This window comes from Elephas maximus, chromosome 12 (assembly GCF_024166365.1).
Source record: "Elephas maximus indicus isolate mEleMax1 chromosome 12, mEleMax1 primary haplotype, whole genome shotgun sequence".
NCBI lineage: Eukaryota > Metazoa > Chordata > Mammalia > Proboscidea > Elephantidae > Elephas > Elephas maximus.
The window spans coordinates 91895292-91921070 of record NC_064830.1 but is presented as its reverse complement, the minus strand read 5'-3'; the positions used below and the strand labels follow the sequence as shown (position 1 = coordinate 91921070).

The window sequence follows — 25779 nt, the reverse complement described above, 5'->3', positions numbered from 1 at the left end:
TTTGATTGACTTCAAAGTCCATGTTTTTAACCATTATTCCATAAATATAAACATGTTTTTTAAAACTTGCAGATGCACATGAAAGTTATAAACTACAGGCTTAAAATGGGTACATTTTATTTTATGTAAATTATGCTTTAATAAAGTTGATTTAAAATACTCAAATGGTTTCGGAGCTTTCATTGTGTATGTATCAGGGGTCAATAACCCATTGTTGACAAGAGAAATATAAACTTAAAATGTTAGCAAGTGACAAAGGTCAGAATTTAAGGAAAGTTTTGTGTGACTTCCCCCCACTTCAATCTGAATTAGCAATAAAAAGTCTCACTGGTACATTCAAAATCAAAGACAGACTTGTGGATGGAATAAAGTTTTCAGTTTTACAATAGTCATCTAAGGGTACCATGTTCTAAGTGCTAAGATACTCTAACTCAGGAATCCTTAATCTCAAAAGTATTGACATTTTTGACCAGATATTTCTTTATTGGGGGTGGTGGGCGCTGTCCTGTTTAGCAACATCTCTGGCCTCTACCCACCAGATGCCAGTAGTACCCCCTTCCTCAGTTGTGACAACCAAAAATTGCTGCTTTAATTCACCAATTACCATGTCACCTGGGTACTTTCCTCTTTGGCTGCAGTAATACCAGGGTCATGAGCAGATGGCCATGGGCTCACCCAGGACACCAAGCCTAGGTCACTTTCTAGCTACAGGGACTCATCCCATTCACCCTTATGGGAGAAACAGCTGCTGCTTGCTTCCTTTGGCAAGGAGCCTCCACTACTGCGATCCTTTTGTCCTCTCTGGGCACCTCGAGTTGTGATTCTATCTTGCTTTCTTGTTGGCAACTGGAAGTCTGTTGCTGCAGGAGCAATGGTCGACCTTTCTACTTTCCTCTTGTACTCTCCTCCACCCCACATGCACTCTGTAAAGCCCGAGTGGTCTCCCCCTCCAGGGTGTAAAGAGGTTGGTGAAAATGTCAATGTCCCTTCTCCAGCAGAGGTCCCCTTCCTCTCCTTTAGAATGTCAAAGATAGGGGAATCCTCCATCCACCATAGGATGGGTGGGATGAGGGCAGGTCTCTGTCAGAAAAGTGATTGGGACAATAAGGTTGGGAGGGGAATCTCCTATCATTCTTCAAGGGAAAAGAGTGGATGTCACTCCTCTTTTGCCCCTTTGAGGGAATTCTAGAAGCTAACTTGTCTCACCTCAGGTTTGTTTTGTTGTCAGGAGCTCTCCCCACCCCAGATGCATGGGTTTGTCTCTGTAAGAAGTTCAGATAGAAGCTTCCTTTGTTCCTTGTCTTAGGGCCTCCCAGGAGGAAAAAAAGAAAGAAAAACAAAAGAGAAGAGCAGGACTTTTCTCCATAGACTTTTCACTCATCCAGGTCCAAGCTCAAAATGGCGGGGGAAACTATACGTTTTTAAAATGACTAACCATGACGTTTTTCATGACCAAAATGCAAGAGATACATTTTCTGTTACTAAATGAGCAAAGTGACTTCAGATCTTGAATGTGCAGTGAAATAAATACTACAAATATTTTTTAAATTTCCTCTAATTTTTCCAAGTTTCCTCTCATTACTCTGAAATTTCTGGAATGTGTACATCTCTCTGTCCCACCCATCCCTGGCTTTAAGGCAGGAATGTCAGAGACAATCAGCATAAGGTCACCAGTTTGTCAGTGGAAACTTTTTAACATGATGGTGCCTCCAGCCTGTGGTTTCTGGCTCCCAGCCATTTTTTGCAGCAAAAGATTGCACTGGGGTGTTGGCACAGAGGTCAGTGCATGGCCTGGACAAGTTGCCAGCCAACGTGCTTCTCACCCCGTTTTGGGGGAGGTTTGGGGGTGGCAATGGTGCCATGGGAGCTAGAGCCTCAGAGGAGGGCCACCACTCTGAAGATGCATGCATTAGGGGGAAGAGCACCAGGCCTGGCAGGACTGGATTGTGGGTCTGAACAGCAAGAACTGAGAGGCTCTAATTTGCAGCTTTCAGGCAGAAGCATCTTGAAGAAGAAACCAAGCATATGCAGGGAGTGTGACATTCTACAGGACCCCTGGCCCAGTCTATTCCACAAGTCAGGGTCATGAGAACAAAAGGAAGCAAAAATAACTTGCTAGATTAGAAAGGACTAAGAAACATAACAACCAGATGCAACACATTGTCTGGATAGAATCCCATTTTGAATAAATGCACTATGCCAGGACACTTTGGGGGACAATTAGGGAAATGTATATATGGCCTAGGTATTAGATATGATGAAAATCTATTGACATGTGGAGGTGGAGATCATAAACCCAGAAAAGCAGCTTACAAAACAGTAGGGTCATCTTGTTAAAAAAAAAAATATATATATATATATATATATATACACACACACACACATATATATGTATATACATATATGTATGTACATATGTATATAGAAAAAGTACTATTTTAGAGTAAGCTGTTAAATGGTAAACTCGGGTGGTGGGAATGTGGTGTTTTTATTTTTGCTTTTCAGTATTTGATAACTTTCTACAAGGTGTATATATTGCTTTTGTAAAACTGAAAGGCTATTTTTAATTTGAGGGAAAGCAAGTGCACTGGGAGGGGCTTCCCAGATCATCTCTTCCCAACCCTCATTTTTTCCAAAGAAGGAAAAATTTTGACTCATCACCCTGAATTTTTCTAAACTTTTAATTGTGGAAAATTTCAAATAGATCCAAGAGCAGACAAAACAACGTAATGAAAGCCCATGTACCCATCATCCAACCTCCACAATTACCAACTCATGGCCATTCTTGTTTGTTTCTCCCATGCACTTTCTCCCTTCTCATTTCATTTTGAAGCGAATCCCAAACATCATATCATTTACTCCATTAATATTTCAGTATGTATCTCTTTAAGGACTTAAAAATACTTAGCCATTATACATTATCACATCTAAAAAATTGATAATAATCCATTTTAAATCCTCAAATATCCATTCAGTGCTCATATTCCTAGCTGCCATGTAAATATATGATTTTTCTCTTAGTTTGATTGAATCAGGATCTGAAGTCCACAGGCCACAATTGGTTGGTATATCTTACTCCCACTCCCAGCAGCCCTATAGGACAGAGTATAACTGCCCCATAGGGTTTCCAAGGCTGTAATCTTTATGGACACAAACTGCCACATCTTTGTCCCTTAAAACAGCTAAATGGGTCAGAACCACCGACTTTTCGGTTAGAAGCTGGTTGCTTAACCACTTTGCCACCAGGGCTCCTATGTCTTAACCAGTTGTTGCCAAGTCGATTCTGACTCATGGTGACCTCATGTGTTGCAGAGTAGAACTGCTGTATAGAGTTTCCAAGGCTGTGACCTTTTGGAAGCAGACTGCCAGGCCTTTCTTCCAAGGTGCCTCTGGATGGGTTTGAACTGCCAACTTCTCAGTTAGTAGTTGAGTGCTTAACTGTTGTTACCACCAAGGGACTCTTGATATGTTTTAGTCTTTTTAATCTACAGCTTCTTCTCCATCTTTTTACTTTTCCTTGCAGTGTATTCATTGATGAATCTAGGTTGTTTGTCCTGAGTAGTTTCCCACAGTCTTGATTTTGCCAGTTGAATCCCCTGGCATTGTTTAACATGTTCCTCTCTCCTTTGCATTTCCTGAAATTGGTAGTTGCATCAAAAGGTTTGATCACTGTTATGGGTTGAATTGTGTCCCCCCAAAATATGTGTCAACTTGGCTATGCCGTGAGTTCCAGTATTGTGTGGTTGTCCTCCATTTTGTAATCTGATGTAATTATCCTATGTGTTGTAAATCCTAACAGCTATGAGGTTAACAGAGCCCTGGTGGCACGGTTGTTAAGCCTTCAGCTGCTAACCAAAAGCTTGGTGGTTCGAACCCACCAGCTGCTCCTTGGAAAGCCTACGGGGCAGTTCTACTCTGCCCTATAGGGTCACTCTGAATAAGAATCAACTAGACTGCAATGGGTTTGGCTTTTCTTTCTTTTTTTTTTTTTAATGATGTTAAGTAGACAGGATTAGAGGAAGAAACACAATCTACAGGATTAGATTGTACCTTGAGTCAAGTTCTTTGGAGACATAAAAGAGAGAAGCAAGCAGAAAGAGGGGGGACCTCATTACCACCAGGCAAGAAGAGCCAGGAGTGAAGTGCATCCTTTGGACTCGGGGGTCCCTGGGCCAAGAAGTTCCTAGACCCAGAAGAAGATTGATGACAAGGACCTTCCTCCTCAGCTGATACAGAGAGAAAGCCTTCCCCTGGAACTGGCACCCTGAATTCAGACTTAGAGCTTCCTTGACTGTAAGAGAATATATTTCTGTTTGTCAAAGCCACCCACTTGTGGTATTTCTGTTATGGCAGCACTAGGTAACTAAGACAATCATATTTCCAAATTGTCTTTCTTTGCAAGAATACTTCATAGGTGTTGGTGTGTTCTTCTTCCATTAGGAGGCACATATTGTCTGGTTGTCTTTTGTGGTGTGATGTAATGTGTGATGTTAGCTGCAGTTTATGCTCAACTCCTGGGTCATTACTTCAGGGTGATATTCCAATTCTAAAATTCCTCCTTCATTTATTAGCTAGAATATTTCTATGAGAAGTTCCCTTTATCTACTATTTGATAAAGTCAGGCAGGTGCTTGATTCTTTACTTACCAGTTTTCAAAATGAGTTGGTCCCCTAGCATCCTTCAAAGCTGGGCAATTTTTTTTTAACATTATGATTTAAACACATTTGTGTCTCAATGCATTGCAGTTATTACCCTCCTTGATGCTCAAATGATGCCATCCTTTGGCCACTGGAAGCCTCTTTAAGTTTACTCTTGAGTCTTGTTGCACCATCCTGGTAGTCTTTCATGGAAATCTTTCTTCAGAATTGAAATATGATCTAAATAGGCAAGATGGGCCATGGAAACTGAGGCAGAATATTATTTCTGAGGTCTTTTCTTTCCCCATTGATTTGGACCCTTGGCCTTCCCAGTGAAGTTCTCCTCATCCTGCTCCTGTCTTCCTCTTGACCTGAATGCTCCAGAGCCCTCTCACTTCTGGCTGTGTGTGCCCAGTTTCAAAAAGTCAGTGTTAGAAGCGCCTCAGTGACCAGCTGGATATGTCAGATCCCAGGAGGGGATACGTAGTCCCTGGTGAGCTACACTAGGTTCAGTTATGACAGGGTCTAGGCTGACTTTGAAAGAGTGTTCTTGCCTCCATTCCTTACGTGAGGTTTATAGTTCCAACATTGCCTGAGTTCTTTAAACTCCTAACTCTTTACAGCCTCAGAGCTTGGCTAGCAGAAGGGCTGTGCAGCTCCAGCTCACAGCAACCTCAAATGCCTGCCTTTGACTTACCCTTCTCCCCTTCTTCCCTCCCTTCCTCCACTCCTCCCCTCTTACTCCAGCTCTGCTAAAGCTCTGGTCTCTTTCCCGTCTCCACCCCTCTCCATCTCTATCCCTACCCCTCTCTCTTTAGCCTGTTTTATTCAATCTCAACAGTCCTCTAATCAGCCTGTTTTGTAGCTAAGGCAACAGAGAAACTTGGCTCTAAATGTAGATCTGGGATTTGAACCCACACACTTGGGCTCCATAGTGCCTGACACTACTGCTTTGGTTCCATGTCACTGAGCACAATCACCTGTCCCCTGTCTTCATTCTCCTGAATACTTTACTACTACTTTTTTGTCTTTAAAAATAAATTTTTTCCAGTATCAGAATTAAGACATACACACAAAAATTCAAGAAATATGAGTTTTTTAAAAAAGTAAATTAAGTCCCCTCTCTTCTCAGACCTCAAAATAATCATCATTATTGACAACAGCAACTCAAAAGATTGGATAGGAGCCTTGGGGGGAAGTGAGTTTATGTTAGTAAGGGAGGAACAACTCAGAAAAGAAGGGTGGGAATGGTTTCTCAACTCGAAGAATGTAATCAATGTCACTAAATTGTACATGTACAATTCAACAAATGGATGTGGCAGTGGAAGTGCTCACTTGTCTATGCCAAGAAATTTGGAAGACAGCTACCTGGCCAACCAACTGGAAGAGATCCATATTTTTACCCATTCCAGAGAAAAGAGATCCAACAGAATGTGGAAACTATCAAATAATATCATTAATATCACAGGCAAGTAAAATTTTGCCGAAGATAATTCAAAAGCAGTTACAGCAGTACGTCAACAGGGAACTGCAAGAAATTCAAGTCAGATTCAGAAGAGGATATGAAACAAGGGATATCATTGCTGATGTCGAAGGGATCATGGCTGAAAGCAGAGAATACCAGAAAGATGTTTTATTGACTATGCAAAGGCATTCAACGCTGTGGGTCATAACAAATTATGGATAACACTGCAAAGAATGGGAATTCTAGAACATTTAATTATGCTCATAAGAAACCTGTCTTTAGACCAAGAGGCAGTCATTTAAACAGAACAAAGGGATACTTCGTGGTTTAGAGCCAGGAAAGGTGTGTGTCAGGGTTGTATCCTTTCACCACACTTATTCAATCTGTACGCTGAGCGAATAATCTGAGAAGCTGGACTATATGAAGAACAGGGCATCAGGATTGGAGGAAGACTCCTGAACAACTTTGCTTGTTGAAAGTGAAGAGGACTTGAAGCACTTATCGATGAAGATTGTAGACCACAGCCTTCAGTATGCATTATACCTCAACATAAAGAAAACAAAAATCCTCACAACTGGGCCAATAAGCAACATCGTGATAAACAAAGGAAAGACTGAAGTTGTCAAGGATTTCATTTTACTTGGATCCACAATCAACAGCCACAGAAGCAGCAGTCAAGAAATCAAACGATGCATTGCGCTGGGCAAATCTACTGCAAAAGATCTCTTTAAAGTGTTAAAAAACAAAGATGTCACTTTGAGGATTAAGGTGCGTCTGACCCAAGCCATAGTGTTTTCAGTCGCCTCATGTGCATCTGAAAACTTGACAGTGAATATGGAAGATCAAAGAAGAACTGATGCCTTTGAACTATGGTGTTGGCAAAGAATACTGAATATACTATGGACTGCCAAAAGAACTAACAAGTCTATCTTGGAAGAAGTACAGACAGAATGCTCCTTAGAAGCAAGGACGGAGAGATTTCGTCTCACATACTTTGGACATGTTATCAGGAGGGACCAGTCCCTAGAGAAGGACATATCATGTTTGGCAGAGGGTCAACGAAAAAGAGGAAAGCTCTTGACAAGATGGATTAACACCGTGACTTCAACAATGGGCTCAAACATAACGATTGAGAGGGCTGTGCAGGAACAGGCAGTGTCTTGTTGTGTTGTACATAGGGTCGCTATGAGTTGGAATAGACTCGACGGCACCTAACAACAACAACAACAAACTGTACATGTAAAAACTGTTGAATTGTTTTATGTTTTGCTGTGTATATTCTCAACACCAAAATTAATAAAATTAGAAAAAAACTCCACGGCAATTTTTTTTTTTTTTTTGGTACAGTCTTTCTGAAGGTCAGTTTAATAACATTTATTAAAAATTTTAAATGTGCATGTTTTTTGACTCAGAAATTCAATTTCCAGGAATTTATCCCAGGGAAATAGTGTGCAAAGCTAAATGTACACGGATGCTAATTGAGGCATTGTTTGAAATAATTAAAAACTGGAAACAACCCCAAAGTCCATAAGTATTTAAAAAAAAAAAATAAGTATAGCCCTTGCTAAATAATTTATGGTAACAATGGAAACTGAAGCTGTTAGAATGTAGAAAATATAAACGTTCTAAAGAGAAGAAGCTGTTCATGTAAATTAGTAAATGGGGGGATAAAAAGCAAGGTGCAGAAAAGTATGTGTCGAAATAACCCATTTTTAGAAAAATTATTTCTTTGCAAATATTTATGTAGAAAAAGGCCTGGAAGGATATACACCAAATAGTTGATGATGGTTTTTAAAAAATATAGTTTATTTCATTTTTGTTGTTGTTAAGAATATACACAACAAAACATACACGAATTCAACAGTTTCTACATGTGCAATTCAGTGACGTTGATTATATTCTTCGAGTTGTGCAATCATTCTCACTCTCCTTTTTGAAGTTGTTCCTCCCCCATTAACATAAACTCACTGCCCCTTAACGTTCCTATCTAATTTTTCGAGTTGCTGTTACCACTTCGCTTCCATACAGATAGATCTTAAAAGAGCATAATGCTCAAGGCAGACATTCTTTACTAGTTAAGCTAAAGTATTGTTTGGTCTTAAGAAGACTTCAGGGGAATTTCTGGTTTAAGGTTTAAAGATTATCTCAGGACAATAGTTTAAGGGGTTCATCCAGACTCCATGGCTCCAGGAAGACTGGATTGCATGAAAATTTGAAGTTCTGTTCTACATCTTCCCCCTTTTGATCAGGATTCTCCTATAGACTGTTTCATCAAAATATCCAGTAACAGTAGCCGGGCACCATCCATTTCTGGTCTCATGGCAAAGGAGGCATTTTTTTTAAGACAATTAGCCACACATCCATTTCATACTCCTATACTGACTCTCCTTCCTCTTGCTCCAGGCAAATGGTCATTTCTGTTTCTTTGTTGAATTGTCTGTTCAAGTCCTTTGTTAATTTCTTTGGATAGTTTTTTCTTTCTCATATAGACTCATAAGATATATAGTATCATATGTATGTACTGTATGAGTATTAAAATTTGTTTTAGAAATATTTTCCCAGTTTAATATTTGTAGTTTAACTTTGCCATATTTTTAATTGTTTAAAAATTGTTTAATATGTTTTCATTGTTAATGTGATCAAACTTAAAAGTCTTTTGGTTTATTTTTTTCTGGTTTTCATGTCATTTTAGAAAGGCCTTCTCCATTCTAAGGCGATAAGAATGTTCACTCACTTTCCCTTTAGTGCTTTTAATATTTTATTTTTACATTTAAATATTTTGGCATAATGGATGAGATAGAGATTAGCTTCCCACACACCCCATACCCTTGTTCAAAAAAAAAAAAAAAAAAAGATTAAATACATAAAATAAAGCACATAGAGGGCATAGCGATGGCTACTTCTTCCAAAAAACCAAACCAAACCCAGTCCCGTCAAGCTGATTTCCACTCACAGCAACCCTATAGGACAGAGTAGAACTGCCCCATAGAGTTTCCAAGGAGCGCCTGGCAGATTCGAACTGCCGACCTTTGGTTAGCAGCTGCAGCACTTAACCACTATGCCACCAGGGTTTCCAGGCTACATCTTAGTCATAAACAAATACCTTGCAGGATTGAGTTACTGGGTTTGATAGCTGTCTTAGGCTGGGTTCCCTACAGTAACAAAACCAGTGAACCGTATAAATATACCTAGAGAGAGATTTATATCAAGGAAATGGCTCACGTGGTTGTAGAGGCTGGAAAAGTCCCAAGTCCATGGGTCAGGTTGGAGGGTTCTCCTGACTCACATAGCTGCAGGAGCTGGCAAACCCAAGATCAGCAGGTAAGATGGCAGGCTGTTGGCTCACAGGCTGCAAAGGCTGACAAATCCCAAGATTGGCAGGTAAGCTGCTAGCTCAAGTCCCAAAAACCAGAGGTGAGATGAACAGGAGCCAGCTGCAGAATTCGGAGCAAGCAAAAGCCCACGAGCCTTCCCAGAAAGTCCACCTATATTGGATGCAGGCCACACCCCCAAGGAAACTCCCTTTCAACTGATTGGCAGCTCACAGCAGATCCCATCATGGAGATGATCCCATTACATCAGAACTTATCATGGAAGTGATTACATCATTATATGACTGCCAAACTACATCATAAATGCCAAACCACTGAGAACCATGGCCCAGCCAAGTCAACACACAACCTTAACCATCATGGTCCACCCCTTATCAATTTGGCACCTGTATACATCTAATTAAAGCATACATAATCTCTGAATAAAGACATTATAAAGTTATACTTGCACCTAACATGATACAACTAACATGCATACAACTAAAAATGCATGAGCCTTATTTACATTTTATAAGTGAAGAAAACAAAATATTTGATGCACACCAGCCAATACAGTAACTCCCTTCTTTGCCTGTTGATCCGGAGGCATGAGGAGCCCAGAGTGGCCAAATGGCATTCTTAACTTCCAGTTCAATGGAATCAGTGTTGTGTCTCCTGTTGGGAGAATTTCTTCCTTTGGAACTAAGACCTCTAGACCTGCAGAGCATAGAGTCATAGGGACAGGAAGCAAAAACTTTGTGAGCGGGTCACCAGGGGTAATAGTGAGTGGTACCACTCCCATCTCCACCTCTTGATTCCTGGACCTATGAATCCTGGCTATGGGAGAAACAGCACTATGTATGGGATGCTGGTTTAGAGCACATATAGCCTCCTGGAGACCACTGCCCCAACCCTGCAAGTTATTGCCACCTCGCCTGCCCTGTAATTGTGTCTTTAGAAGGCCATTCCATCATTCTATCAAGCCAGCTGCTTCAGGATGATGGGGGACATGGTAAGGCCAGAGAATTCCATGACCATGGGCCCATTGCTGCACTTCATTTGCTGTGAAATGAGTCACTTGACCCAAGGCAATGTGTGGGATACCATGACAGTGGATAAGGTATTTTGTAAGTTCACAGGTAGTAGACATGGCAGAAACATTGCATGCAGGGAAGGCAAATCTATATCCAGAGTGTCTATTCCAGTAAGAACAAAACGCTGTCCTTTCCATGATGGAAGTCTTACAATGTAATAAAACTGCCACCGGGTTGTTGGCTGATCACCTCAAGGAATGGTGCCATACTGGGGACTCAGTGTTGGTTTCTTCTGCTGGCACATTGGTCACTCAGCAGTGGCTGTAGCCACGTTGGCCTTGGTGAGTGGAAGTCCATGTTGCTGAGCCCATGCATAACCTCCCTCTTTGCTACCATGGCCACTTTGTTCACGAGCCCATTGGGCAATGACGGGAGTGGCTGGGGAAAGAGGGTGACTGGTTTCCACAGAACACGTCACCCTATCCACATGTTGTGAAAAGTCTCCAGTACTGAGTTTACCCTTTGGTGAACATTCACATGAGACACAAATATCTTCACATCTTTAGCCCACTCAGAGAGGTCTATCCACATACCTCTTCCCCCATACCTTCTTGTCATCAATTTTCCAATCATTTTCCTTCCAAGTCTCTGACCATTCGGTCAAACCATTGGCGACAGCCTATGAATCACTACACAGTCACACATCTGGCCATTTCGCCTTCCAAGCAAAGTGAACAACCAGGTACACTGCTCAGTGTTCTGCCCTTTGGGAGGATTTCCCTTCACCACTGTCCTTCAGGGAGGTCCCAGAAAGGGGCTGTAGTGCCGCCACTGTCCACTTTTGAGTGGTGCCTGCATATCGCTCAGCACCATCTGTAAACCAGGCATGAGTTTTCTCTTCCTCAGTCAACTGATCATAAGGAACTCCCTATGAGGCCATAGGTGCAGACTGGGAGATGGAAGGTAATGTGACAGGAGTGGAATCATGGGTATTAGGGGCGCTTCCTCATGCAACTTACTTGTATCTTCAGGTCCTGCTTGGGGCTGATCTTGTATATACCACGTCCATTTCATGAGGGAGTGCTGTTGTGCAGTCCAAATTTATGACTCTGTGGGTCAGACAACACCCAGTTCATGAAGGGCAGCTCAGGCTGCATGGTGACTTGGTGGCCCATGGTTAAATGTTCAGTCTCTAGTAAGGCCCAGTAACAACCCTAAAGTTGTTTCTCAAAAAAGTAGTTATTTTTACAGAGGATGGCAAAATCCTAAGGGTCTGTGCTGTGATTCAACAACAGAGTCCTGCCAAAGACTCCAAACAACATCTCTATCTGCCACTGACACTTCAAGCAGGATTGGCTGGGTCATATGGCCCAAGTGGCAGAGTGGCTTGCACAGCAGCCTGAACCTGTTGTAGAGCATTCTCTTGGTCTGGGCCCTACTCAAAACTAGCAGTTTTTTGAGTCATTTGATAAATAGGCCTGATAAGCATAGCCAAATGAAGGATATGCTGCCTCCAAAATCCAGAGGCCTACCAGGCATTGTGCCTCCTTTTTAGTTGTGGGAAGGGCTACATGCAAAAACTTATCCTTCACTTTAGAAGGAATATCTCGACATGCCCCAACCACTGGAGCCCTACAAGTTTCACTGAGATAGAAGGCGCCTGAATTTCTGTCAGACTAATTTCCCACTCTCTAGTACATTTTACCAACAAGTTCAGAGTCATTGACACTTCTTCCTTACTAGGTAGGATTAGCATAATGTCATCAATATAATGGACCAGTGTGATGTCTTGTGGAAGAGAAAGGTCCCCGAGGACTGTAGGGCTGGAGAGTTGATATACCTCTGAGGTAGAACACTGAAAGTATACTGCTAGCCTTGCCAGCTGAAGGCAAACTGCTTCTGTAGGTCCTTCAAAACAGGTATGGAGAAAAAGGCATTATCCAGATCAAGAGCTGCATACCAGGTACCAGGAGATGTATTAATTTGCTCAAGCAATGAAACCACATCTGGAACAGCAGCTGCAATTGGAATCACCACCTGGTTAAGTTTTTGATAATCCACTGTCATTCTCCAAAATCCATCTGTTTTTTGCACAGGCCAAATAGGTGAGTTGAATGGGGATGTGGTGGGAATCACCACCCCTGCATCCTTTAAGTCCTTGACGGTAGCAGTAATCCCTGCATGTACATATTAGGAAACTCAAGCAGTTCTTTTGAAGTGTAGCATATCTCCTCCTGGGTCATGCTTTGTAATTGACTTTTTGGGGCTCACTAGGACTTAGTCTAGTTATAGATCTAGAAAAAAAATGGGGGGTGGGGATTTGTTCTGCAAACATTCAGTAAGGTCTTGTAAGGCATCTGGCTCAGGTGATGCCCCAGGCAAGGACTTATACAAAGGCTCTTCAGACACAGCTGGGTTAATCTCATCAGATGACGTGGAGGAGCTAATGGTTTTACTGGGAAGGGCAGTTTAGTAGACAAAGATGGAGTAATCTCTTCAGATGGGAGTGAGAGGGTTGGTTCTATTGGAAGGAATAATTCAACGGAACTTAGGGGCTCAGTGTCCCTAGCTTCCTGATTATCTAACCATATGTCCCCATTCCAAGTTTCAGGATCCCATTTCTTCCCAATCAATGCCCTCACTTTAACTTCAGACACTATCCAAGTTTGGGAATTCAGTTAGTATTGTAATTCAGCTGTTCTTATGATAAGATTCTGGGTTTGGTTTTTGGCAATATCAGCTCTGCTACTATAAGAAACAAGGCTTTCTTTCAAGGCACAAGTGGAAACTTTGAGGTTGTTTATATGGCATTTGAGCTTTGACTCTGAAGCCCTGAGCTCATCTCTTTCTTTCACCACTTTGTTTAGCCAAATTAGGACCAACCAACCAGCTTTCTTGTACTTCTAATTATGACAAAATCGTAGAAAGTTATCAAACACATGATTACTCAGAGCCTAGCCTGTCACGAATACCTGATCTATTGGTGGCAAGGTTTTGTTTAATTTCTACTGCCTCCTAACACCATGGATTAGCAGTGCCCTCTTTACTACTTGAAGCAGAGTCATCAACATTTTTAAGACTAACCAGACTTGAGAACCAATTTAGAAAACTCATCCTTACCGTTTTGTTTCTCTGGAACCACTCTCAGCACCAAATGTCTTAGGCTGGGTTCTCTAGAGAAACAAAACCAGGAAGCATATAAATATATGTATATATATAGAGAGAGAGATTTATATCAAGGAAATGGCTCACGTGGTTGTAGAGGCTGGAAAAGTCCCAAGTCTATGGATCAGGCTGGAGGCTTCTCCTGATTCACGTAGCTGTAGGAGCTGGCAAACCCAAGATCAGCAGGTAAGATGGCAGGCTGCTGGCTCACAGGCTGCAAAGGCTGACAAATCCCAAGATTGGCAGGTAAGCTGCTAGCTCAAGTCCCGAGAACCAGAGGTGAGATGAACAGGAACCTGCTGTCGGATCCAGAGTGAGCAAAAATCCCACAAGCCTTGGCAGGAAGTCCACCTATATTGGATAAGGCCACACCCCCAAGGAAACTCTCTTTCAACTGACTGGCTACTCACAGCAGATGGCATCACAGAGGTGATCGCATTATATCAGATCTCATCATGGAAGTGATTATATCAATATACGACTGCCAAACTACATCCTAACTGCCAAACCACTGAGAATCATGGGCCAGCCAAACTGACACACAACCTTAACGATCACAAGGGTTTAGGACCATAGTCTTGGGGGGCAACTCAGTCAACTGGCATAACATAGCTCATAAAGATAATGTTCTACATTATAGTTCGGTGAGTTGTTCCTGGGGTTTTTAAAGCTTGTGAGCAGCCATCTAAGATACAACTATTGGTCTCTATGCACCTGGAGCAAAAGGAAACCTAAGTCTCAAAGAAGAAACTAGTCTACAGAACTAATAGTCTGCGTGAACCATGGCATCACCTACCTTGAGGCCAGATGAACTAGATGGTGCCTGGCTACCAGTACTCACTGTTCTGACCAGCGACAATAGATAGTCCCAAATAGAATGGGGAAAAATGTAGAGCAAAACTCAAATTCCTAAAAAAGGCCAGATTCACTAGACTGGTAGAGACTAGAGGCACCCCCAAGACTATTGCCCTGGGATACCCTTTAAGCTTGGAACTTAAACTATTCCAGGAAGTCACCTCTCAGCCAAAAGACAGAATGGCTCATAAAATAAATACTATCACCCAGAAGTACTGTGCTCCTCTAAACAATCATTTAAGTAAGACCTAACAGTCTACCTTTTTTCTAGACCAAAGACAAGAAGGTAAGGGGGACAAGGAAGCTAGTTTAATGGAAACAGAACCAGAATGGAAAAAATGAAAATGCTGACACCCTGTAAAAAGTGTAACCAATGTCATTGAATGTGTAGAAATTGTGAAATGAGAACTTAAGTTGCCATGTAAAATTTCTCCAAAATCACAGTAAAATAGTTTTTAAAAAATTAAATAACAATCTTTTCCCTGACAATTTAAAATAACACCTTTATCCTATACGTGCTAAATTCCCATGTGATTTGGGTCTCTTCCTGAACTCTGTATTCTGATGGATTGTGCCAGTCCTATGCCACTACCAACACTGTGGCTTTATGTCATTCAATGGCTGTGGCCTTTTGTAAATAGACTGCCAGGCCTTTCTTCCATGGCACCTCTGGAGGAATTTGAACTGCAATCTTTTGGTTAGTATAGGAGTGCTTAACCATTTGTGGTACCCAGAGACTGTTAACTGTTCAAAAAACAATGATTAACTAATTAATCTTTTCCCATTTAAAATACCACCTTTATCATATACATACTAAATTCCCATGTGATTTGAATCTCTTTACTCTCTTTTTTCTGATATATTGTGCCAGTCCTGTGCCAATATCAGTACTCTGTGGTTTTCTTTCAAGTTTTAGCATTTTTAGTAATGAGAGATATCCCCATTATTCTTCTCTTTCAGAATGCTCTGCCTTTTCTCATTAACATTCTAGATGGAATTTCAAATTATTTTCCCAAGTTTCCCAATCACTTGGGGATTTAAAAACTGCCCTGAATTTGTGGAGTTAGGGAAACTGACATCTTTTATATTATCGTGTCTTCCTATCTAAGAACAAGTTATTACTCTTTGCTTATTCAAGTCTCCCTTTTTGAAGTAATTGGAAAGGAGCTTAGTTTTATTAATTGATTGAAAATCGCTCCTGTACATTTATTTCAGTTAACTTTAGGTATTTTATGGCTTTTGTTGCTCTTATGAATGGGATATTTCCTTCCATTAAATTTCTAACTAGTTATATAAAAGCTATTGCTCATTTATATTTTGTAAGCAGTCCCCTTTCTTATCTCTATCCATCATTTCCCTTATAGAGCTCTAGGTCATGTCTTCAAGTACCATTTCTATATTGATGACTACCAATGTCCACATCTTGTCTTCTCTCCCAAACTCTCATCATTTTACCTCTACCTTGGTGTTTGCTAAATTTCAGAAATTCTCATTCCTGTGTCTTAATTTTTCGTATGTGTATACCAATTCATTAGAAATAAATCTGGCTTCATCCTGACCAATAATATCCATGAAATAACAAGTCTGATGGCTAGTTATACCTTTTTCTAATATGAATGAAAATAAACAGATAACTAAGTTTAAAAAAATGTTCTTCATACCACTTATCATCTCTTGCACTGCCCACCTTTTTCTGAAACTCTATTCTAGCTGGTAACAGACCAGAACATTCATCATTGCTTCAAAGTCAGTGTTCTTCCTTCACTTTCAACTCACTTTCTTTACTCTGTCAAGGTGAAACCATTTTCCCAATCACATGGGCTCTTCCGTCCTCATCCTGATGTTTTCCTACTCTCCCTTGCCCTCCATTCTCCGGCACACCCTCCCTATCTTCACCCCTGGTGATTTGTTCACCACCCAGCGGGATTCCTTCCGAAGACCAGCATTCTCCTTTGAGGCTCATCTTTCTGAACCAGCCTCATCATGTCCCGTCATGCTCATCAACTTGTGATGACTCTTCGTTGCCCTCTGCATTACTGAAACAAACTTCCCTTCCCTCCCCATCTCCTAGTGTTCTGCAGTCATATCGTGTGGCCTTGGGCTTTCCCTCTCCCCATCTGCTCATCCAAACCTTACCTGTCCTTTTGGGCTCACTTTCCAAGAAGCCTTCTTTGATGATTCCAGCCCTGTCCCTCTCTTATCCTGCAGTATTGTTTGTTGTCTCGGGTCTCTTCTCTCCCTGAGTAGGCTATAAGCTGCTTGAGGGCAGGCTTCACATCTGAATATTGGGCACACATCAGATGCCCAGTAAACACTTATTGAGTCACCGCTTGGTGGCACTCCCAAAGACTTACCTCAAATGCCACTGCTCCCTGATACTCGCCACAGCCACTCATCCCTCCCCAAGCAACCTTCAACTCCCACCAACCAAGGGCAAGATGGAAAAAGAAACAAATTTAAGACAAGCAGAGAACACTGTGAAATATAAGAAGCCAATTCTAGGATCAATTAGTCTTTTAATATATTATTCTGAAAAGAAAGGAATTAAAAAAAAGTTCCTGACATCTTTTCTTTTTTTTAATTTAAATAAATACCCTGCCCACCCCCCACCCACTGAAATTTCCCTCCTTCCCCATCATCCCCCCCATCCCTGGCACTAGACCCTCACCCCAGAGCTAAATAAGATGCCTTTCTTTCCGAGCAGGGCACACGCACTACCAAATTCTGGCACATTGTAAATACTGTATGTAAATGAGCCTGCTGCCCTCAGCTCACCTGAGCCCCTCCCTTCATCCCACTCCACTCCCCAGGCCCTAGCATTGGAGTGGGCACAGATGGTGGGGCCTTTAGACATGGGGAGAGTGCAAACTTGGTTCCATTTAATTGCCTCAACGCCCCACTCCCTGTTTGGGAGTAGGTAAGAAGGACCCAGAATTGCCCTCCAAACTAATAAATAACAAAATAAATACCCCTTCCCCCTTCCCGACTCTATAAAAAGAGCTCCACTACCTCTTACTGGCTACTGCCTCTTTCATTTGATTCATCCCCCTTCTTCCTCCCTATCCCCTCTCCCCTTCCCACCTGCTTGGACTCTGGCTTGGCCTTTGCTCTCTCAGGGGGAGGGGTACACTGCGCCCAGTGGGGACAGCAGCAGAGGGCTTCACTCCCAACCTCAAGCAAACCTTTCTCTTCCCCCAAATTTGCTGCTGGCGCCCCAAACCCAATGAGCCTGGCAGACTTCCCGTCTCTGGGGGCTGGGGTGGAGGGCAGGGGGGTCTCCCTGGCTCTCTCTCACCTAGTCTTTCAAGCGTCTTTCAAGGCAAATCTCCCAGGAGAGACCGGGCACGGCCCGCCCCACTCCCCAGTCCAGGTGCCCGCCCCGGCCTCCTCAGATGGCAGTGTCCCAGAGGACCGTGTGCTGCCGGCGGCAGGGCGGGGTGCCAGACTTGCGGGGCTCAGGCCCCCGCCGCCAGCTGGGGAGGATGGGCATGCTCTCCTGCTTGCACAGGCCTCGGTCCGGCCGGTGCCGCGCCTTGATCTCCTTGCAGACACAGCGCTTCCGCTCGATCACCTCCAGCAGCTTGCCGTCCCGCTCGCGGGCGGGCTGAGGGGGCAGGGGTAGCGGCAGCGGCAGCGGCAGCGCAGGGGGGGTCTGTGCCCCTTCCTCCCCACCACCGGCCACGGGCGGAGGGGAGAAAGGAAAAGGGGGGGGTCAAGGACCTAGAAGTGACAGGCTCTTTGCCACTGTCTTCTTCCAGGAACAAGTCCCCTCCCCCGGCTGTGGGGGTGAACTGGGGCTGAAATCCAGCCTTTGCCCGCTCGGCCAAGCTTGTGCCTGTGTCGCCCTGAGGGGCGCCTTCTGAAAACTGTCTTCCCAGAGCGAATGCACTTTCCCAATCCGTCCACCCAGAGAGGGCGCCTTTCCCAAACTGCACAAAGGCGCACCGACAAGCAGCCGCCCAGACTGATCTCCAACCCAGACCTGGCCTCGCTCCCCCTCTTAAGCAGCCCCTTCCCGGGACCCTCCCTCGGACACCCTCACCCTCTAACCTTATCAGTCATGGTCCATGCTGGCTCAGGCCCCAGTCGGACCTCTTGCTGTCTTTCCCTCCACACCCGGGCCGTCTTCCCTAACTGCTCCTTCCCAAATAAAAGAAAAACCAAACTTTCTCCTCTTCCTCCTCACCTGGCTCGGGGCGTCCCTGGGCTGGCTGCAGGGCCGGGGTGTATGGAGCACGGCCTGCCGGACTCCAGAGGTGGAGGCAGAGCGCCCCAGGCGGTAGCCTCCCGCGAAGTCTGGGGCGAGAAGGAGGAGAGAGGAGTGAAGGGGCTCCAGGTTTCCCCTCCCCCCAGCTCCCTGAGGGGAGCCCCGCCCCAGCTGGGCCCCACCTCACCAGAGAAGGAAAGGGGATGCAGATGTGGTATTAAGATTCGGGGCCTAGGACATGCTTTTGTACAGGGCATATAGTAAGTCCAAGGACTGGACCCTCGGGGATCCTCCCAAGCCAGCCCCATCCGTGCGTCTTCAGGAAGGGTGTCACCTCCATTGCGGTGGCAGGCGGGGAAGGTCTGGCAGGGTATGGGCAGCGCTGTGCGGCTCCCTCCTCGGTCCCCTCCATGGTAGATCCTGGCCATCAGGCCCTCTGCCCCCTGGCTCCTCACTGGGATCCCTGATGCCACAGGGCTCCTGTCCTCACGCTCCACCTTGCCTGGACCCTCCACACTGCCGTTCCAGGCCCGGGCACCCTCCTCGGCTTCTGCTGAGATGACAAGGAGGGCTGAGTGCCTGTATATGGAAGGGATCCTGCTGTGCCCCCAGCCACACATACTACACCACGCACAGACCAGAACGACCTGCCCATTTGAAAGCCACAGCGTGGATGGGTGGGACCCTACTGCACGCACGCACGCACGCACGCACACACAGACACACACACACACGACCTGGTACTGCCACCTTCTTTTCTACCCATTGGTACCATTCCTGTGAGGCTGAGAGTCACATATATTTGCTGCTTCTAAACTGTTTTTCCTGGTCAGAAGAGTCTCTCCTGCCCCAGCTTTAGCTTCAGAGCCCCTGTAGCCCCAGATAGAGCCAGAATGAGCACCCCCCTGAAACTGAGACTAGGGGCGCTGTTCCTCAGGAGGGCGAGAATCCCAAATCCTGGGCCCTAGTCGGGTAGGGGGGCCACTGGGAGAAGAGTTGCCTGTGAGCTAAGATCATCTCCAGAGCAGGCCTGGCAGAGCATTGCGTTGCCAGGCAACAGTAGGGGCCTGCCGCTCTTCTCCCTCCTGTCTGGATAGGTTGTCATGGTAACTGCTGGGAGGCAGCTGTGTTTGGCTCCTAGTGTGCGCACACTCACAAACACACCCCTGCAGCCCAGGGAAGGGAGGGGCAGGGAGTAGAGCAGGACAGTTAGGAGGATACTACCCCCACCCCATGCCGCTAGACTTCCTGCCCACCCTCATCTCTGGTTTCCCAGAAAACTTCCCCATTGAGGACAATGGGCTGTGGCTTCCAAGTGACTCTGCCAACAACTCCCCCAAACCATCACCAATACCCCTCTAACTGAGCCCCCAGCTCCCGCAGCCACTCGCCACCCCTCACTCACTGTCCAGCTCCTTTGCCTTCCTCCCTCCATACAGGACCTTCCTCTGCAGAGCCCAGCTTGCCCCAAATGTGGTGGCACCCATCTCCTCCTCTTCTTCCTCCTCTGGTGTCCCTGCACTGGTGATGACGTGGGCACAGGAGATGCTGGCGAAGGCACCCCCATCGGGCCCTTGCTCCTGCAGGTGGATCTTGACCATGGGGGACGGGGCCCCCACTCCACAGCCCTTATTCAGCACCCCCCCAGCCTTGAGGCTCTCATAGGCAGGGGGTCTCTTGAGCCCAGCTACTGCAGCTGGGTAGGTCCAGAGGGGGGTCAAAGGGCCTGCAGTTGGGTCTGGAAGGCTGTGGGGAGAGGCCAGGCAACCTCGGTGGTGGAGGACCCCAGCTGCTGCCCCCATGGCACTGCTGTGGGAGCTGGACTTCCCTGGCATGGGAGGAGGCCTCGAGCTGGTGCACAGCATCCCATGGAGAACTGAGATCTCCTTCTCAGTCTTTGGTTCCCCAGCACCCAGGGGCGGACCGGCTGGCAGGACAGAGTGCGTGGTCACCTTGACTGCCGAGTACACCATGGTGTAAGACACGGCCTTGTCCTTGGGCGGCCCAGGAAGCAAGGCGGCCGGGGCAGGGGGGGCTGCCGGCGCCCCCGCCGCCTTGGGGCAGATCATGCTGTGGGAGTTGGGGAGCTCCCGCTCACCCCGGGGCTGGCCAGAGCCCTGGGGTGGCAAAGGTGTCGAGTGGCTCCGGGCCCTGCCCGACGGTCCCAGCAGCAGCAGGTTGGCAGCAGGAGGCAGAGGCAGTGGGGGAGGCGTCTCCCGCTCCCGTGCAGGCACTTGGGGAGCTGGGGTGGAGCCAGCTGGCTCCTTGGAGTGGCAGAGGACCGGTAGCCTTGAGACCCCATCGCCAGGGGTTCGGGAAGCAGACTTGGCTTGGGGGAAGGCCAGGAGTGGAGGGCGGTGCTGAAGGAGGTTGGGGAAAGGTGGGGGGATTTCACAAGGAGTGGTCTTGGTGGGTGTTCCATCCCTCCGGCTCGGGAGGGCTGAAGCTGGACGGCGGTGGGCATGGGACTGAAGGACAGGAGGCTGGTGTGGTGGGGAGGTTGCTGTCAGTGGGGGGGGCCCATTGGCCCGGCCTTCTCCTGCCTCCTCCGGCAGCGGGTATTTCATCTCCTCATATATGGCCTCACTCTCTTCAGAGTCTGAGTCGGGGCCAGCTGGAGGGGTTGGGCCTCCACCCCCAAGAGGGGGCCCAGTCAGACACCCTCCACTTCTTCCTCCTCCCCTGAAGACATCCCCCACCATCTCAATGTACACGGGCTCTTCTTCCTGGGCACCCACATCAAGGTCCCCTGTTACGTGTGACCCCCTACTGAGGCGCTGGAAGGGCAGGTTCCCTCCTCGAGGAGAAGGGGCTGGAGGGCAGGACTCATAGAAGGAAACAGAGAGCTGGGTGTTGGGACTTCGCCTGGGCTTCTGTGGAGGAACCTTCCGGCTAGATTCTCGGCTCTCTGGGGTCAGCTTCTGTGAGCCTAGACAGGATGGAAAAGAGAAAATAAATCAAGCTTTTAGTAGGGGAAGGAAAAGGGGGGACTCTTCTTAACCTCTTGACTCATCTGTAAGGACATATCTGTCTCTTCATTTTTCCTCACTCCTCAACTTTCAGCCCTTGTAGGTTTCTTTTCTACCAATCAGCCCTCCGTCCTTCTAAGGAACTCCCCAGAATCAACAACTCACACCCTAAATTCTCTCCCAACCTCGAGTCCCTCCAAGACCACCCCTTTCCCAAGAATGGACTTTTCAGGCAGTTTTCCCTGCCCTTGAATGGTTCATCTCAGGCCCACCCTCTGAGAATAGAACCTTCCACTTCCTTGGTTCTTTCCTGAATGAACCCTCCCTGGCAGGCCTCCCCTGGCCTGGAATGGATCCTCCCAGTTCCCAGCTCCACCTGAGAAGGGGGGTGGCTCACCTGCTTTTTTGGTGGGGGGCATCTCTGCCCCTGACCCCGCCATGCTGAGCTTGGTGCTGGGGTGTCTCTGAGGCTTGGCTGGGGGTCTCCGGGCGCTGCTGTCCTCTGTGAGACCCCCACCGCCATCTCCAGGCCCACCCCCCACGCTGTCCATACTGCCCACGGAGTGGCAGGAGAGTGAACGTGGGGCCATGGCGCTGCGGCAGGGGTGGGGGGTGTGCTCCTGGGAGGCGGGCATCGTCATGAAGCCCATCCTGAGGGAGCGGCGCAGCGAGGCAATGTCCCGCACTCGGACCCCGGGCCCTGGGCCAGTCCCGGGCCCTGCCGGGCCAGCGGGACCCACCTCCTTACTGGAGCTGGGGAGAGAAGACCCAATATGGAGCAAGGTTGGGCCTCAGACCTGGGCCTCCCCTTCCTCCACCCTAAGTGAGGTCTGCGACCCTGTGGCCCCCCAGGGATGAGGACAGGAGTCTGGGGTGGGGATGAGGAGAAGCTTGAAGGTTCAAGGCACAGATGTAGGGGGCTTCTGGCTGAATCCCTAGGCTTTAAAAAAGGCAAAGAAATCAGGGCAGGGAGGAGAGAAAGGGTGAATATGTGTGCAGGGGTGCAACCCTGGGGCTGGCAGATCCCATGCCGGGCATATCCAGTACACTGCACACATATAGGTAGAGAAATGCAAACCCAGGCAACACAGCCCCTCTGGACAGAGAGCCACACCTGCTACTACAGCTCTGCTGCCCAGATCACTCTCACACTGGCCCACACCTGACCTCTGGTCTCCGCTCTGGTCCATCTACTGTGGCTGACACCCTCACACTGCTCCTCCTCTCCCAGACCTTTGTACCGCGGCAGCATCTCCATAGCAGCCTCCCCAGCTGATCTTTTTCCTCCCTTTGTCCCTCTCCCTGGTGCTGCTGTCCTCTGTGAGACCCCCACTGCCACCCCCAGGCCTGCCCCCCCCATGTCCATGCTTCCCATCGAGTGCTGTCCTGTCTTTGTCACCCTCCCTGGTTCACCCCCATTCTCTTTCACTGTCCCTGAATGTGAGTGAAGGGGGGTGGCTGGCAGGGAAGAGGGGAAAACTGCTGTGGGTGGGCTCTCGTTAAGGCCCTGTCTACTAACCCTTCATTAGGGAGTCATTGCTACAGTGATAGCTCTGATTAATCTAATTAACAACTAGAATTAAACTCCACAGTTTTGAGGAGGAAGAAGGGAGCAAGAGGTGGCTCTGACTCAGGCTCCAAGAGGCTGTGCAGTCCATGGGAGTGAAGAGGAGAAGGGACCGAGATGGGAGAGGCCAGGCCCCAGGTCCCTGGGAGGGCAAGGAGAGGAGAGAGGGCAGCTGGGGGGAGGGAGGGCTCCCCGGCCCTAGCTCATCTGCAGAACCCAGGCTGCATGTCACCCCACAGATAACCCTGACATTTGGCCACTCACCTACCACAGCAGAGGAGACTGGGAGGGGGCCAAATGAGTCTTCTCTGATGTCCCCTCCAAGGACCAACTCCCTGGACCCTATGAGGGCAGTAGGGCCTGTCCCTTCCAAGGTCAGGTGACAGTGGAGTCAGAAAGCCAGCCCCAAATTGACAGTGAGAAGACCACATGCCAGGGGTGAGTCAGGAAGGAGTGACTCGGGCCTCTGGGGAAGAGGGTGCTCCTGAGCTAGAAACCCTCTGGAGGCCAGGCCAGGCACCAGAGCTGGGAAAAGGCCTGAGACAGGGCATGTGCCATTCCAGCAACTCTGTGCTGAGCACAGGACTCTATGATCAGGGAGGCTCACTGATGACAAGACCGTTGAGACCCAGGAACGGCAGAAGTGCTGCAACCCAGAAATGGGGAAGCTGAGGTGGGACAGACCGGGAGGAAGCCAGGACCCGCAGCCTTACCTCCTCTTGGCCTCCTCCTCCTTGTGCTGCCTCCACTCCAGCTTGGTTTTTCGGTAGAGGAGGTTCATGTCGTGGGGCAGGAGGTGGGGGCTGGGGGTCCCTGCTCAGCGCCACCAGGCCCGGGGGACGGCCCTCCCTGGGTCCCGGATCCACTTGATGGGGAGGGGGGAAAAAGAAAAGAAAGATGTGGGGTGGGTGGGGGGCCAGGAATGAATGAGAAAGACAAAAAGGCGTAGGGATGTGATTTGGGTCCTCAGAGAGGAAAACAAGACAGAGAGGCACAGAAAACCCAACACAGCCTTTAGGACTCACAGACAAACACTGAGTGACACCCTGACAAAGGTGTTCAGAGATACAAACACTCCAGGGAGATCATGTCAACAGAGTCTCATCCTGATACAGCACAGACAGGCCGCACACACGTAGATCAACCCCGCAGTGACAGACACGTTCAGACACACAAACCTCCGAGCCACAGACCGAGGACTGGCACAGGTAAACACTAACCTAGGAAGAGGCAGACACACACAAACACCCGCCGACACACCCACAGACACACACAGACATCCAGACACACACAAATCTGCTACACAGAACTGGACACACCTACAGACAAGGAGTTGTGCCCAGGGCCTACTTGCGTACATTGCACCCCACTGGGGAAGAGGGAGACAGACTCCCCAGCCCCTCTTGGGCCCTGAGGCTTGGGGGGAGGTGACCAGGGCAGGGTGGGGGTGCTGAAGGAAGGGTAGGGGGCATTCTGGTTGAGCATCTAAAATACCATCCACCCATTCATCCACCTCTATTCCCTGCTGTCCCCCCTCCAGTCCTCTGGGCCTGGGCCTCGGTCCACCCCTATTCCAGCCCCTGGCCCCTCACTGATGGCCCAGATCACCTTCTTCCTTCTCCAGGATTTGGGAGGCTCCCGGTTTCCCTCCTCCAGTCCCGCCCCTCAATCCCACCCACGGGGTCTCCAGCCTGGCCCCAGAGCTACCCTCTGGGCTGCGGCCTCCATACCTGCTCTGGGTTCCCTTCCCCCAAACCACACTCTCCTTTTCGTCTTCAACCTCACTTCTCTCCCAGGCGCCCCTCCTCATTGCCGTCCTACCCCCTCCCCTGTTTATTTCAAACCTGGCCTGCTTCATCCCCCTCTCCATCCTAGGGCCTCAGGTTCCCGGGCATCCCTCCTCTTCCCCTTGTCCTGCTACCCTGGGTTTCTCCGCCTTTCGCCCCGCCAATCCTCCCTGCCCCTTGTCCCCCCCACCCCACCTCCCCGCACCAAGCCTCCCCAGTTTCTACATCATCGTACCTGGCCTGCCGGGCGCCGGCCCCCCCATGCCGGGCTCCGCCCGGAGCAGGAGGTGGGAGGAGGAGAGACAGAGAGAGACCGAGGGGAGCGGAGCTGGGCCCTGCCGCAGAGACAGCCCCGCCTCCGGGTCCGCCCCCAGACCCGCCCCCGGCCCCAAACCCACCCTTCCACACCCTCCAAGGACGGAGCGGGAGTGGCAACACGGGGAGGCTGGGGTGGGCGGTGCGGGGGCCGCGGAACCCGCGGGCGGAGGTTCAGAGGACGGTCCTGGAGCGCTGGGGGCCCGGCGCCAGCCCGCCCCCGCCTCAGGGAGTCCGTTCCTCGCCGCCCCTCGCCCCTGCCCCGCCGGGCCGCGCTTGCCTCTGTCTCCTAGGCCCCGGCGGAGCAGATCACGGGGCGCAGTGGCGCCCCCCAGCGGCAGCTAGGACCCGCGCCCACGCGCGTACCCGGTGCGCCCGGCACTGGCCGGGTCCGCACCCGGCGTCCGTCAGGGGCCGAGGCTGCGGCTGCGGGGCCAGGGTGCAGTGAGGCAGTGAAGCCGGCAGGG

General features: G+C 48.1%; 1 protein-coding gene and 1 long non-coding RNA gene across 8 annotated transcripts; both read right to left on the bottom strand.

The window, feature by feature from the left end:
* Window positions 1-8934: 8934 nt before the first annotated feature.
* On the bottom strand, window positions 8935-16975 carry LOC126087301 (uncharacterized). 2 transcript variants are annotated; one of them, XR_007519710.1, is made up of 3 exons: window positions 13700-16975; window positions 13568-13620; window positions 8935-12465 (listed from the first exon to the last, which is right to left on the bottom strand). It is a non-coding gene; the product is annotated as an uncharacterized LOC126087301 (long non-coding RNA). The 2 variants fall into 2 exon arrangements; XR_007519711.1 differs by having other exon boundaries at window positions 8935-10130.
* A 147-nt stretch (window positions 16976-17122) lies between these two features.
* Window positions 17123-25353, bottom strand: NYAP1 (neuronal tyrosine phosphorylated phosphoinositide-3-kinase adaptor 1). 6 transcript variants are annotated; one of them, XM_049904635.1, is made up of 7 exons: window positions 25233-25353; window positions 23924-24075; window positions 22041-22396; window positions 20080-21603; window positions 19009-19227; window positions 18654-18763; window positions 17123-18119 (listed from the first exon to the last, which is right to left on the bottom strand). In XM_049904635.1, exons 2-7 carry the CDS (start codon window positions 23989-23991, stop codon window positions 17856-17858), a joined length of 2541 nt encoding a protein of 846 aa, XP_049760592.1. In that variant the 5' UTR covers window positions 23992-24075; window positions 25233-25353; the 3' UTR covers window positions 17123-17855. The 6 variants fall into 6 exon arrangements, with proteins under 6 accessions (XP_049760592.1, XP_049760593.1, XP_049760588.1 ...); XM_049904636.1 differs by having other exon boundaries at window positions 19009-19224; XM_049904637.1 differs by having other exon boundaries at window positions 18039-18119; window positions 18518-18763.
* Between the last annotated feature and the right edge of the window lie 426 nt (window positions 25354-25779).